Here is a 16,388-nt window from a genome sequence, read left to right as displayed (position 1 = left end):
AAATAACATGCAAGGATGGCCAACCCAAACATTCATCTACTCAACATAAGAAATAAAGCACAAGAAAAGAACATTAGATAAATTAAGAGAGGTTTAAGAGTCTTACAATCACCAAAGTTGGATACTTTGATCAAATTACATCAAGAATGGAAAGATTAGCCTCCCATAGTCTTCATAAAACCCAAAAACAAAGAAAGATTACAACTTGAAATGGAAAATAGCCTTCTTAATTACTACAAGATTAACCCTAAAAATGAGATTAAAAGAGATGAGATGATGGTAGGTGATGATCCCAGGTCTTCAAACTCTCGGGTATTTATAGGCCTTCACGAAAACCTAGAAAGATTTCCACTTAACAAGCCCACGAAGAAGATTAGAAAAACCCGTAAAGCGGGGATGCGCAGTGCGCGCAGTCGCGCAAGCATTCATGCTCGCATTTTGGCGCACTACAAGACACCACCTTTGTTTGCGCAGCCGCGCATGATCTCGCAAATCGAACTTCTTTTTCCCACGAGCTAGACCTCTACAATAGCCTTCATTTCTTCTAGTCTTCATTCTTACTTCTCCCAATTGATTTCCGGGTTACAAGTGATCCTTTTGTGCTTTGCCTTGACCTTTGAAAGGTGCTTTAATGCCACTCGGGTTCCATGCATAAGGATTGAGTGCCCAACCGAGTAAACATGCACAAGTTACCACCATATAACCGATTGCCAATTGTTAGGAAAAGTGTACCAAAAGACCCATATTAAAAGACACGAGGGTGATAAAATCGCCCTCTTAGACCGACACAAAACATAACTATCAACATTGAAAAGATAGGTATTATTTAATTATTAATAAATAAATAAAAGAAGAAAAAAGAAGAAGAGTGGCGTATATGGCAGCAACACCGTCGGTAGGTGTATTACACGCGCGTTGTGGCAGCTTTACGAATCGCGCTAATATTCCCCACTCTTCTTCCTCTTCTTCCTTCAATACGACGTCGTCTTCCCATTTTTGCTCCTCTTCTACTTCCTGTCATTTCTCTCGTAATTTTCTCCTTTTTAATTACCAACTACTACTTGTCATTATTCATTTTCATGATTTTTTTAATGTTAATATTGATTTGTTGTTATTGTTCAGTTAATTTTGCGTGTTGGAGTCTGTGTTTGATGAATTAGGTTAGGTTTTCGTTGCGTAGAAACCACAAATTGCCTGTATTGTTAGTTTTTAAGGACAAAATTAAATTCACTATGCGCCAATATAAATCTCTTGATGTTGTTACTTGTTAGATTGTAAGATGACTCAAATTCACTATGCGCTATTATAAATGTTGAATGCAGATTTTATGCAGATGCGTTTTAATAAACGATTTGTTTTAAAAGAATTAGGTGATGTTTTCAGGAGGGGTAAATAATAACAGATGGCATAATCAAAGCTTGAATGCTCATGCAATGAGTACCACAGTTGGTGATTCCGTTTCTTCCTCCATCTCTTTACACGGGGATCGCGGCCCAGATCATCTTATTGTACTTGTCCATGGCATCATGGCCAGGTATGCCTACTTAAACTTTTGATTTAAGTGCGACCACACTGTTACTTGTCATTTGTGATAGTTTCGATCAGTTGCGATGGCGCTCACCCAAAATTAAGCATGTAATTTGAGTAAATGGCAGAAAGAATATGTAGTCCTATAGGTTGCTAGCTTCTTTTTGGGTTAAGGTAGATGCTAGGGATCTTTGTTCAACACAGCCCTGTATTTTCTGTCTTTGAAGCGGCCTCATACCAGATTCTGTGTGGTCTCTTGTTATATTCCTAGAGGACTGTTAGCTTATGGTCTTAAATCAATCTAAGTGATATTTTCCAAAAGGTGAATAGTCAGAATGTAACATGGATATAGAGCGGGGTTTTAGATTTGTGAATTTCATCCCCAGCCATACGGCAGTGCTTTTACTGCTTCAATCTTCCTAGCCCTGAGTCAAACGATTTAATTAAACTAGTCTTATTGAACTACCAACTGAACAATCACAGTAGTGGGTTTTGGATATTTTGCTTCTAGGCATAATTGTTGAATCTGAGATTCCAAGCATTAAACGAAATTATATTCCTTCTCAACTTATGGGTGCAAAATTCTTCCACATTGTCTATTTTGTACTCCTGCAGTAATATAACTAGGCATGCGTTTATGAACTGTACTTGGAGATGGACTAGTAAAACATATGTCTATCTTCCAGCTGAAGTGCTGAACTGCTATGACAAACGTAGGATGATGACTAACCTAGCCCCCTATCAAGATTTTACAACAAATTTGAGTTTCATTGAGAGGATGCCCTCTTCTCATTCCTTGTTTTTTTCTTAATTTATAAATACGATTTTTTCCCGTGTAAAGTAGAAAGAAAGAATGATCATTTACTATATCCATGGCCAGCCCAAGTGATTGGACGTACTTCGAGGGAGAGCTGAAGAAGCGTCTGGGACGGAACTTCTTAATATATGGTGTGTTTTAGGTTTTACTTCTTTTAACCGTTTTATACGTGCTTTGTAATTTGGAGTTAACATTTTAGGCCTAATAAGTATCTTCAGATTCTAACACCACATCTGGAGAAGGGATTTGTCTATCTATGCTAGAAGATCCAATATACGTTTGAAATACAAATATACGTTTGAAATGCAATTTGTAGAGTAAAAAGACCTGTAAATACCTTGAATTCAATGCTTAATAATGATATGTATACGGGAGTATACTAACTGTACTACCATCGAGGAGACTGAAATACAATTTTCGGAATGAGTCTTTGCGAAGTTAGTTTGTCTTTGTTGAAGAATACTCAGAACATGTTTTTGTTGGTGTAGTTCATATAGATGATATGCTGTTTTATTTCTTATATCCTTTTTTTCCTTTGTTAGTGTTGTCGTGAGCTCTTTTAGATTTTATCTGGAATTTAATATTCTTCACTTCCAATGTTATTTTCTCCTTATATCGTGATCCATTTATATTTCATTTTTCCATTTCTAATGGAGCCAAAAACTCATTACTCTTTGGTTCTGGATTGTGATGGAATAAAGCAAAAATGACCCACTAAAGTGGATGCACTCCTTCCTATTGTGAAGTAGTGGTCCTTTAATGTAGTTCTCGATGAAATTTTCATCTTGGGTCATTCGGAAACAGCCTCTTTAACACATGCCTAAGTCTGCGTGGATCCGATCCTCCCTTACCCTGCAATTTGCCGGAATCTTTTTGTATTTGTGATCCAATTATCTACGATTATTAGTAGCCAGTTTCCTTAAGCTGCTTCTCTGCTCTATTGTTTATTGCATGTCATAATTTTGTGGTAGTATTTTATTTATTTATTAATTTTTTTTTCTCTTTTACAGTTTGGTTATAACTCTTTCAAGTACTGATTCATTGCCAGAACTCTTATATTCTTCATTTTCACTATTATTATTATTCCTGAAATCCTCGTATCTGTCACCCATTTATCTACCATGACTAGTAGCCAGTTTCCTTACATTTATTTATTGTTTATTGCATGGCATCAGCAAGTTCCTCTAATACGTTCACCAAAACATTTAGCGGAATAGACGGGGCAGGGAAACGTTTAGCACAGGAGGTACGCTCTGAATACATAACTTATTATGGTTGACTTTATGCTAAGATGTCTTGAAACTAGTTAGTTTTTCCTTGCAGGTCAAGGAAGTTGTACAGAAGACAAAGAGTCTCAAGAAAATATCTTTTTTAGCTCATTCCCTTGGTGGCCTGTTTGCTCGGTATGCTGTAGCTGTCCTCTATAGCGATAGTTCAAAGCGTGGCTCCTCTGCTGATCATGATCTTATTGCTGAACTGGAACCAATAAGTTTCATAACCTTGGCTAGCCCTCATCTTGGGGTTAGAGGGAGAAAGCAGGTTACATAGTTGGTCACCATTTTTAGTACTAGTATTACTTCTTAGCTCTCATCAATACGTTTATCTGAGTTTTTTTTTTAATATCTTTTCCTTTTTCTCCTTTCACGGTCTCACCACGTTCAGTTTACTATCACGTTCTGTCCATTTTTTCATTGTTTCCCACCTTACATTAGCGGTCACTTTCGATGATCTGTGTTAGTTGAACCCAAATTAATTTTAGAACTATGCCTTTTTTGACGTGGATGTTGTTGCTGTATATTTCCTGTTGATTCCTAGACTATTTTCCTATGAGTAAGATGAATTATCTTAGTAACTTCGTAATGTTTGTAGCACGTCGCTCAAAAAAAAGAATAAAAAAACTCACCTATGTTATCACAAACTTCTATTTTCTTTTTCTATTCCAAAATTTTGTAGTTGAAGTTCTAGAAATGTTTCAGAACTTTGGGTTGATTCTTTGATTGTTGTAAATCACAACTTATAAAGTCATAATTGTAGCTTGCCGTTGTTTGAGAACTGTTGGTTCACTTCAATCGAATTTGGACTGCAGAGCATTTTCTGCGATTGGCGTAATTTGCACTAGCTATCACTGCAGCAGTGCAGCCCTTTATGCTCAGAAGCTAAAGTGATGCTGTCTTTCTGAATGAATTTGACATTTAAAATTGAAATTGACAGCTTAGAATGCCTTAGCTTGGCCTCTTATCTAGAAGGCGATAGACAAACAACTTAACCATCTGATAATGGTAGCAAATACTCTTTTCACCCCTTGATTGATTATGCACCCATTGGCATGGGAACTTTTGTGAGACATTTTGTTCAATGCATTGTAGTTTGTGGCTTATGAATATCATGGATGCCATATTGGATGGTGCTTTTTTAGTCTCCTAAAAGGTTTTGCTAGATTAAAGTTAGATAGATAGTCCAGTGAAAAGTGGACTCTTTGTCTCATTGACTAATGTAAAATTAGTGGATGGTGAACTTCTCTTATTCACCTTCTTGAAATTTCATGGATTGATTCATGTACCTTGTTATGCTGTCTCTCTTACCTTTGATCTTATTAAAGCTCAAAGTTGTGGAATTTGGAGTTAATCCCCCCATCCCAATCTGCTTTGTGTATTTCACCCTTTCTGTTGATATGCGTTAGATGGGTTTTGGACTTCGTCCTTGTCTTTGGATGATCAAAAAAATAGATAGTGATTTGTTTAAACTATTATTACAGCAATATTTTATTATTGTAGAATTGTATTTGTCTGTGGGCAGCTGTAACAATATGTCGTTATATGCTTTCAAGAGCTGAAGACAATTGTTTCTGATTTTGATTTCAGTTGCCATTTCTTTTTGGTCTTCCTTTGTTGGAGAAACTTGCCCCTCCCCTAGCTCCTGTTTTTGCTGGTCGAACTGGTAGCCAGCTTTTCCTAACTGATGGTAAACCCAATAGACCTCCGCTGCTTCTCAAAATGGCAACAGATTGTGAAGATGGAAAATTCATGTAAGTCAGTTTGCTGACATATAAGCATTTAAATACTTCCAGATATAAACAATAATTATCTACTAAAGGACTATATATGACACTATGTACAAGTCAGTGCTCTTGCCGGTGCAATAGTGAAATGGGATGCAACATTACCCTTTATCCTGATATGTCATCTAAATGCTATTGATCAAATCATTAGCATTAAATGAACTAGGAGACTCCCTAGATAACATTTCTCGTGAAGCACGAAGTTCTGTCACAGATTTTTTTTGTTTTGTTTTTTATGCACCTTTTAGGGTCCATCACTTGTTTTATATCTTTTCCTTTGTCTATCTGTGCAGATCTGCACTCGGTGCATTCAAAAGTCGTATACTTTATGCAAATGTTTCCTTTGATCGTATCCTGCAATCCCATTGCAATTTTATAATTTAGCATTGTAAACTGTGACCTCTTTCTCTGTTTTTTTTTGTTGTGATTTTTCTTTACAACGCAAATTTCCTTGACGTTTTCTAGATATGGTTGGTTGGCGCACATCTTCAATAAGGAGGGAAACAGAACTTCCTAAGGTGTGTTCATGTATATTAAATGCATTGCTATCATGATAGATTGCTTACCCAGCTTCATTTAATTACTGGCTTTGGGGTGTGTGCTGCTGTGCGTATGCAATCACTTGCAAGTTGCAATATGCAATCTCTGTGCAATGAACGAAACCATGTTTTCCTCAGTGGCTTTTTAATGTAATAATTCCATTCCTCTTCACGGTTGTTTCTCAAACAAATAACGTCTGAATTTGGAGGCTTTTTTTTATTGGCGTCGGATTGCCAAGTTAAAGTCAGTTTGTATGTCTAATAGAGCTTATTTAATAAAAATATAGATTGATTCAGGATCTGTAGTTACGGACACAGCTGGGTGGTGTTTTACTAACGTATGAACTATGTAACCACAAGTCAGTATTGAAATAAGTGACAGAAAATGGTTTGCTTTTCCCTTGAAATATCTTGTTTGAAATTTTGCTAATGGAACCCTTTGAAGTTCTCCAAGTCGAGGTTTATTTGCAGCAAAGTACTACTATTACTGTTGCAAGTAATAAACTAACCGTAGGCAGAACTTTCAGAGATTGAGCTGCTCTTTTATTGTGATCATGATTTATAATAGTGGCCATGGCACCAAATCATGATTAAGTTAATAAGGCTTCGAAGTTTACAGCAACCGCATATTGCTGATATTGTCTGAACTGATAGCGTAATGACCGAGATCAAGCCACTGAACGATTCCGAGATCAACTCTCAAATCGTGATTTAATTCAATGCTTGTGGTGGAACGTTTTAGATATTAGTATAGGAACCAGGCGAACGCTGCTGTACTTTATGATCGCTCCTTAATAGAGTAATGCCTACAGGCGTCTTTATTTCAAAAAAAAAAAAAAAAATAGCCTGTCCTCTGCGTTTCCACTTTCTGAACAGAACTGACCGTCAAAGGCACCTTGGATTGAGGGTAATGCAGGAAAAACAACAGGAAAATGAATTAAGTGATGCCGGTGAAAGGATAAGGGTTGGTGGGGGATCTTAGCCCGATGCAGTGTTGGCTGCGGCCAGAATTGCCTTGAATTGTGGTGAAATGTAGTCTCAGTTACACTATGGGCTAGTATTCTAGGGGGAGGTGTGCAACTATTACCAGGGAAGCTATTGCTGTCCTTTCCCTAATTTCTTCTCTTACGCACCACCACTACCACCCTATTAGTCTATTACCCCCTTAACAATTACCTCAATCCCAACGAGCCTAAACCATATAAGTTTGTACATGTCACATGCTTGATGTTTCCTCATATTGTTCCAGTTGGATACAAATTCCGGGTAAAGCTTGGACCATTACAATCCTTAGAGCAAGGATGTCTATCATGCTATCTGCTCTCTGTTAATTTTCTTCCTTTTCTGCTGAAATAATACTGAAATGTTACTCTTTTGATAGCCCCCTCGACGATCTTTGGATGGCTACCAGCATATTGTTGATGTCGATTATTGTCCGCAAGTTCCATCAGATGGTCCCCATTTTGCTCAAGAAGTTGCCAAAGCAAAGGAGGCTGCACTAACTGAACCCACTACACAAAACACAGATGATTATCATGAACTTGTGGAAGGTTAGTCAAACATAGTGGCGAACATGGAAAATTTTGTTTACTGTGTCGTGTTACAATTAGCAAGTTCTTAGAATATACGTATATATATTATGAGTTTATTTTCAACACCAAAATTGGGAAAACTGCACAAGTTTTTCGTCTACGGTGTCTTGGGACTGAATGTCAGAACACATGGATCCACCATTGGTTAAACATAGGCTTATGGCTATCCGTAGATTACTATTTTTATATATCATCTCTATTTGTTCATCCTTCTAAACTGCTTGCAATTTTTATTCATTGATGAGCAAGGTGTCTCTTTCTGTGTACAGAGGAAATGATACGTGGCTTACAGCGTTTGGGATGGAAGAAAGTTGACGTGAGCTTCCATTCTGCTATATGGCCCTTTTTTGCACACAACAACATTCATGTACGAGCATCAACTATCTTCCATCTTCTTTTTACTTTTACTTGTGTTTCTTAAACATAATCTGTTTAGTTACTTATGTTCAGGTGAAAAATGAATGGTTTCATAATGCTGGTCACGGCGTTGTCAAACATGTTGCTGATAGTCTGAAACAGCAAGAATCATCATGCCTTGCTGCTAGCTTATAGGTACGATAACATTTAATTGTCCCTGAAGATAGAACTGCTACCACTAATTTGAGAGCCTCGTGACTAGTCTGACTGGATATGGCATACAATATTGTCACCCCTAGAGCAACAAGGCTCCTGCAAAACATTACCCCTAAGCCTCAAAGGCTCTGGCAAATACTGGGGGTAGGGGGATTGGATTTAAAAGGTCTTACCCTTGTGCTCATTACAAAGAGATACTGTTTTTGGATAACACAGGACAAGATCGCATTGAGAATTGCATTGAATGCTTTTTTCTAAAACAAAAAATGCAACCCGTTTAGTGAGTTATTTTACTTAATTCAGAATCAAATAATAGAGTATTGGCTTTCATTAGAATGAAAACATAACTGCCTATGGCATATTAAGTGAAAGTTGGATTAACATAATCTTGCATTCTTAGATCTTTCCCCAAGTGATTTGTATAAAATTATCTCGTCTTTCTACTAATATGTTGCCTCCGCACGTTTACAGGATACATCTATGAGGTTCGTGGGGGTTTTTGTAGATATAATCTTGGTTCCTAATAAATTGCCTCAGTCTTGCATTTTATTCTCCTGTACATGAAATATCATTAGTAACTCTTAAGTGTAACACTGGCGCGAAGCGACTCTGTGGAATCAAGTATTAACGTACTATGGAGGAGAAATAAGTTCTGATCATTTCCAGTTTCTTTCTTGCAGGTTGGAACTTGGAAGTGTAAATGGTGTGCAAAGTATACAACATACTCCGTAATTTAGATTCTTGTCGAATTGGGAAATAATCATTCCAGGGTCATTTTAATTTGAATTTCATGACCCACAATTGTCAATAATAGTGATCATTCCCTTGTACTTAGTTATGGAAAGTGAAGGACGTCTCGTTTAGTAATGAGATCGCTTCACACCTCTCAAGTCGCAACTCTAGTAGCCTATATTGGCGAATTTACACTTCATGGTTCTTCGCTTACATTACTTCTTTTATGTTCTCACTGAGGACAGAAACCCGAACTTGTGCAAGTCATAATGACTTGACATTTCATATTAATGATAATGATATTGAAATTTCTTATTCACGATTAAGTATAGAATGGATGTTATATTGGCGGACTAATTTTGTTGTATCAAACTACCTATGTGTTTTTGTTGTAGAATGACCCGAATGGTGTGCAAAATGACTGATTGCAACTTGGACAATTCACCTTCGACTCAAAATAATACCTTTCGTTGACACTTTACTGATTGCTAAGGGTTTGGAACAAGCTAAAGAGCTTAGAATTTAAAAACTCCTTATTTATATGGATAATGCTACTTGCGTGACTTTAGCGTTTTTCTCGCTTTTTATTTTCACTTACTTGATTGATTGAATTTCGATTCGATTGATTGATTCGATTTCGATTGATTGATTGATTGAGCTCCATTGATTCGATTGATTGATTCACTCCATTCGATTGATTGATTCACTCATTTCAGCTCCATTGATTCGATTGATTTTAAGCTCCATTAAGTTCAAATTTCATTTAAATTTTTACTCATCTTAAATTTAATAGTTATTATTAATTTTGTTATCAATAATACTATTTTTTTAATATTATTCTTTATTATTATTATTATTATTATTATTATTATTAATAGTGTTAATAATAATGTTATTAATAATTTATTTATTATTATTATTATGAATATTATTATTAAAATGAATAATATTGTTGTTGTTGTTATTGTTAAAATGAATAATAATGTTAATAATAATAATATTATTTATTATTATTGTTGTTGTTGTTATTATTATTAGTAGTATTGTTGTTGTTGTTGTTATAATTATTGGTATTATTATTATTAAAATTAATAACATTTATTATTAATATTATTGATGGGGCACGCCCAACCGACTTGACCCAGTAGCCAATACGGGGTCATACAAGTCAACACGCTTGCCAACATGGTTACGGATTCGCTTGATACTCTACGAATCACGAATTGTTAAAAGCGAATTCTATCAATCGATTCATCGAAAATACATATAACACATTTTCTATAAGCGAATCGCGAATCGATAAGGCGTATTCATAGCGAATATGGTAACTATGCTTGCCAGCCATCATTTGAGGTACACATAGAAATCTATAAATACCTCATTATTCACCCATCAATGGTAAAATACTTCTCACCAACAACTTCCTCTCTCTAGAAGTAAGACTATTCGAGCTACTATGAGAGGGCGCGGAAACCTTAGCTTCAAGCAAGGTCCCAACTATTCAACAGTACCGTAAGGCATCAGAGAAGGACCTATTGCGAACCCTCTGAGGCCCTATTTGTTACGCGTGAAAGATCCATCCGGAGAGAGCAAGCATAGGTTCGAGGTGCCATCGTCTGAGAGGAGCGCGTTGACCCGACCCGGATTCGAGCAACGCTTACTTGAGTGTTTTTATTCGAAACAATTATTTTTACTAATATCATTATTAATATTGACATTATTATTTATTATTGTTATTAGGAATATTATTAGTAAAAAATTACTATTTTTTCATTATTATAATTTATGATTATTCATATACTCCTCCCTCTATCTCGGTCAATTGTTGTCCTTTGGTTTTGGCACAAAGACCAAGGAAAGAGGAGTGGCCAATTATAAAATGACAAGCGGACCAAATTGAGTGTGAATGATCAAATTGTTCATCAAGTTCATTCTTAAAATAGAAAGGACAATAATTGAATGAGACACCCCAAAATGGGATAGGACAACAAATTACCGGGACAGGGGGAGTATAATATTATAATTTTTTTCTTAAAAATATTAATTTTAGTATAAATAGTACTCCCTCCAATTCAGTGTTTTCTTCCCTTTGTTTTGGGGCACAAGAATTAAGGAGGGAGTTAAAAAATGAATAAAGAAAGATGGTGGGGTTTGTAGATTGGAGAGAGGAATGAATAATTGGGAATTAAATAAGGAATTGTGAGTTATGTGGGGTATGGTGAGAGGAGAGAGGGATGAATAAAATAAGAGTAAAAGTTAGGTGGGGTTTGATAATGGAGAAATGAATGAATAAAATAAGAGTAAAAAGTTTCCAAAATAAGAAAGGGGAAGAAAACCTGAATAATCCGTTTAAGGAAATAGGGAAGAAAACAGTGAATTGGAGGGAGTATTATACTATGAATATTATTATTATTATTATTATTATAGTTGATAATAACAATAATATTAAATATTATTATTATTATTATTAATATGATTATTTCGATTCGATTTCGGCTCAATTGACTTTATTATTGATTGATTCGATTCATTTTCACTTTATTGATTGATTGATCAGCTCGGCTCCATTCGATTGATTGATTGATTCGACTCCATTGATTCGATTCGATTCGATTCGATTGATTGACTCCATTCGATTGATTCGATTGATTCACTCTAAAAAGCCAGAAAGAACAGGGCCTAAACCAATGATGTAATAGTAATCTCCGTCCGCTGGTGGTTTATTGCAAGAACTTTATCGAAACCATGGATGCTGGATAGTTAAAATCGAACATATTTATAGAGAAGCAAACAAGACAAGTGATTGGTTAGCTACTCAAGGAGTTTCAGCTCATATCGGAACCACGGTCCTCAATTCGCCTCCTACCGAACTTCGTTATATTCTCCGTGAAGACGTCCTCAGAGTAGCTACTCCGCAGATTATTTCTCGTCAAGTTTAGTTTTTTTATTCGGGGCTTTGCCCCTCTCCTGTAACAAAAAATAAAATGTGACTTGAAAAATGAACGGGGAAAGAAATGAGAGACTTGCAAGGAGTATTTTTTATTCTTTCCTCTAATTGTTCGTTTTATAAAGAACTTCTAAATTTATATATTGAAATTACGGACTTGTTTGGTTCACCATGGAAATATAAAGTTCCTATAAATTTATAAATCAAATTCTTGAATTGCAAATTCATGTGAGTTATTGTTGTTTGGTTGGATGTTACTCCGTAGTCCGTATGTAAGGAAGTTTTTGATCTTCTGACCACAAATTCAAAATAAGAAGATTATGTTATCTTATATCTATATATATAAAATTGAGTTGAGAATATGTGGATTCGATATGTGGCATTAATTTAATTTTTATTTATTTACATACATTAATAAGTGACATATTCACCAATGTGAATATACAATTTTTAAGATAAAAAATATGGAGTCTTTGAAAAAAAGATAATAAACATGGAGTATTGAATATTCATCCGGAAGAATGAAGATAGTATAAGTAATATAATATCACTCTTATAATAGAATTCACAATATGTTAATATTGTGATATTCTCAGAATAAAATATAAATTTAGAAATTCTCTTTAGATATTGCATTAGAAACTATGACTAATACGATATGTAAACATAATTTCTAAGACTATATTTTATTCTGGGAATATCACAATATTAACATAGTATGAATTTTATTATAAGAGTGATACTAGTACTGGTGCCCGGCTCCGCCCTGGCTACCTTTAACATTAAAATTTATTTTTAATTAAATAAAACTACTTTAAGGTCACATAACTCATAAATTTATCATTAATATATTTTTCTATGACATATCTTAAAATTACGATGAAATAAATTATGAGACAAATTCACTACTCCTGCTATTAATATTTTACTTAAATCGATTGGTTAACTAATTGTTCATATATACTTTCTTTGTTGTTAGTATTGTCACTTTTATTATATTCGTTATTACTACTGTTACTTTCACTACTCCCGCCGTAATTATTGTTACTTTCACTACTGGCGCATTAATATTGATAATTTCACTACTCCCGTTGTTACTTTTATTACTTTCACTACTTCCATTCACTGCTAATATTATTACTTTGACTATTCAAATGAGTGATTACTATTATGTTACTATATATCCAATGTTACTACAATTCTTTTCACTAGTAACATAATTACTTTTACTATTTAGGCATGCAATTTTAAGATGCTTATATATTTATATAAATATATTACATATATGCATTAAATCAAATCGAAATAATTATGAAATATTATATTTTTGGAAATCTAGCTTGATTTATTTACCTTTTAATAGTTTCCAAAATATAACATACTTATATATTATATTTGCGGATGTAAAGTACTCCCTTCATTTTTCTGTTTTCTTCCCATTTCATTAAAATACTCCTCACATATATTATAGAAATGGGAAGAAAACAGAAAAAATGGAGGGAGTAATTAACATATTTATACTAATTAATAATATAAGTGAGGCATGTTTATTTTAATGAAAATCACTTTATTCTGGTATTTTCTAAATTTATACTTCAACCAAAACTATATAATATTTAAATTGAAATCCCTTGTACAGGTCTATCACACAACGATATCGATTAAAAAACTATATAGTATAATTAATTTATATAGATTTATTTAATTACATAGAAGTCCCTTGATTTCTGAAATATATATATATATATATATATATATATATATATATATATATATATATAGTATTGATTATATTCCTTACAGATAGATAGTACATGCTACGTAGTACATGCATCTATATTATACGCCCGTAAATACATTCTACACATACATAACTTTGTATTTCCAATTCCAAGATACATAGATACAAAGTAGTCAAATTAAAATAACAAACATTAAGTTCTTCTAAAGATTAAGAGTACTCAAAGAATTAATCTGAGTGCTTTGTACACATTCAATATTCAACTCACTTCTCTTCATACACATTCCCTATAAATATAAAATTCTTTTCTCTCTTCACAATAAAGTACGAAGTACTAAAATTTAGTTTCTTCTTACTATAATCATAAATTTTTTTATAAAACTGTGAATAACGAAAAAATATTTTCTTTTCGTGTTGCTACGTTTACGATACAATAACTTGATTTTCAAGTGCAGCATTGCCCGCCAAATTTGAAAGTTATGGTCAACTAGAATTAGTAAATAAAAACGTTAATGACCAACAACATTTTAGATAATTAGTAGATGATACATGATAAAATCTAAGTTTTCCATATAATTAGTGGTAAAACAATTCACAATAATGTTTAAACCTTTTGGACATTGTATCTTGAACATTGATCTACATTTGGAGAATTAGAGACGGATAAATTTACATGTGAGCGACAGGGCGAGGCCAAGTTATACATGCTTATGCAGGTTTTCCATGAAAGGTTGGTACTTTTAGCAATAGTAGATGAGAGCTAGCTATTGAGTAGTAACAACTGACAAGGGTAATGGCCGCTACCTCAGACACATAGATATTGGATATGACCTTCTACAACGTAATAATAAATTAAACTAACTGCTTCTTTTAGTTCATTTTTCCATGTCATGCTTTTAGAATTTGACTCTGTCTCAACTTAATAATATATATATATATATATATATATATATATATATAGAAGTAGGATCATATGAGTTTGGTTTTTTTGGTGAGTTACCCCTCTGAATCTAGACCATTGATCTAATCTAAGATGGATGGCTAAGATTAAATCTTACTCAACCTATAAAAACCCACTTTTCTCTCAATCTCCCTCATTATTAGAAAAAATCACTCTCTCTCCTCTTTTTCCCCCCTAAAAAGCCAGAAATAAAAAAAAAAAAAAAAAAAAGAACGACGACATGTTCAACTGTGTCAAATTCAATCTTCATCAAATTTCTTCAAATTGCAGGCTACAAACTCAATCTTCATCCTCAATCTTCATGATCCTCGTTCAAATTTGTCATCAATTAAGGAGATTCGTTGTCGCTTTCGCTTCATCTTAGTATTTCTCTTCAATTTTACTATATGTAAGTACTAATTTTGTTTTCTAGATCTGATTGGTGCGTTTTCATTATCGTTCTTATCTAATATCCTTTTCATTTTTGTTGATTCGTTGTATGTCCGTCTGCACTTATGTTTTGTTGTTAAATTGCTTGTTTTCTCATTATTTTCTCAATAATATATAAGATTTTGAGTTTAATATGAGAATTCTAAACGATCTTGTGCATTTTCATGTTGTTTGTAAGTTGTTTCATAAGTTTTTCTTATTCGGTTGTGTTATTTTGTATCTTTGATAATTTTTAGGGTTTTTGATTTAGATGTGTTACCACCACGAACTTTGTCTCTTTGGTGTTAGTTATTGTATTGCTTTAACCGAATTATTGTATTATTCAAACTCAGTTATTGTATTTTGGGTACATTATTATTTCTCTGAAATAACCAGTTATTGTATTGTGTTGTTTCAGTTATTTCAATGCATTAGTTGGATTATTGTATTTCATTTTGCTTAGTTACTTCATTCTGACAAAATATGATTTTATTTCTCTAAAAGATCCAATTATTTTAGAGTGTTTTTATGGTTATTTCAATACTTATGGGTCGTTATTGTATTTGATTTGCATAGTAATTTTCAACTTACGTCCTTCTTTGTTTTTATTTCTTTCAAATGAGCTTTCACTTTTTGCTAGTTCAACCCTCATCACTAGACATGGTTCTCATTAGGATGAATGGGGAAAAGACACCATCAAGACAACTTCTTGTTAATGTTTAACTTCAGGGATGAAGTATGAGACAAAGTACACAAGTTCAACACGTAAGTTGAGTTTTTTTGGTACATTATTATTTCTCTGAAATAACCAGTTATTGTATTGTGTTGTTTGATTATTTCAATGCATTAGTTGGATTATTGTATTTCATTTTGCTTAGTTACTTCATTCTGACAAAATATGCTTTTATTTCTCTAAAAGATCCAATTATTTTAGATTTGTTTTTATGGTTATTTCAATACTTATGGGTCGTTATTGTATTTCGATTTGCATAGTAATTTTCAACTCACGCCCTTCTTTGTTTTTATTTCTTTCAAATGAGCTTTCACTTTTTGCTAGTTCAACCTCATCGACTAGACATGGTTCTCATTGGGATGAATGGGGAAAGGACACCATCAAGACAACTTCTTGTTAATGTTTAACTCAGGGGATGAAGTATGAGACAAAGTACACAAGTTCAATCATGGCCGATTATTGTAAAGTTCAATCACGATTATTGTAAAGTTGATCACGGTTATTGTAATAATTTACGGAAATTATTATACGACGTTGATGTAATTACTCTATTTTTATGTTGTAAAAAAAGTGTTGCTTATGTCAAATTCAGATTGCAATTCATCTTCTTCCGCTTTTTATCATCCAACTTCTTATTCATCTTCCTCGCCTTCTTCTTCTAAAGCACGCTCAACAAATCGGGAATGGCTATATTAACTCGACGATACAATAACGGTGTTTTAATAATACAATAAAATGGGTTAAAGTAATACAATCATTG

At 33.7% G+C, this 16,388-nt stretch overlaps 1 protein-coding gene across 1 annotated transcript; it reads left to right on the top strand.

Moving 5' to 3' along the window:
- The first annotated feature begins 809 nt into the window (after window positions 1-809).
- Window positions 810-9,157, top strand: LOC141642943 (uncharacterized). The gene is made up of 12 exons (XM_074451942.1): window positions 810-1,028; window positions 1,384-1,534; window positions 2,408-2,475; window positions 3,520-3,590; window positions 3,668-3,883; window positions 5,206-5,369; window positions 5,696-5,751; window positions 5,868-5,920; window positions 7,323-7,491; window positions 7,803-7,900; window positions 7,984-8,085; window positions 8,787-9,157. The coding sequence occupies exons 1-11, from the start codon at window positions 878-880 to the stop codon at window positions 8,083-8,085; spliced, it is 1,299 nt and encodes a 432-aa protein (XP_074308043.1). The 5' UTR covers window positions 810-877; the 3' UTR covers window positions 8,787-9,157.
- The last annotated feature ends 7,231 nt before the right edge of the window (window positions 9,158-16,388 follow it).

The sequence above is a fragment of the Silene latifolia genome, chromosome 2 (genome assembly GCF_048544455.1).
Source record: "Silene latifolia isolate original U9 population chromosome 2, ASM4854445v1, whole genome shotgun sequence".
Lineage (NCBI taxonomy): Eukaryota > Viridiplantae > Streptophyta > Magnoliopsida > Caryophyllales > Caryophyllaceae > Silene > Silene latifolia.
This window is presented reverse-complemented; position numbering and strand designations above follow the sequence as displayed.

Bases quoted from the DNA above. Each gene is read 5' to 3' on its own strand.
- LOC141642943 (XM_074451942.1), top strand. From the start codon at position 878: ATGGCAGCAACACCGTCGGTAGGTGTATTACACGCGCGTTGTGGCAGC. The intron at 1,535-2,407 runs GTATGCCTACTT...ATCCATGGCCAG, and splicing joins GTCCATGGCATCATGGCCAG to CCCAAGTGATTGGACGTACT. The intron at 7,492-7,802 runs GTTAGTCAAACA...TTCTGTGTACAG, and splicing joins TTATCATGAACTTGTGGAAG to AGGAAATGATACGTGGCTTA.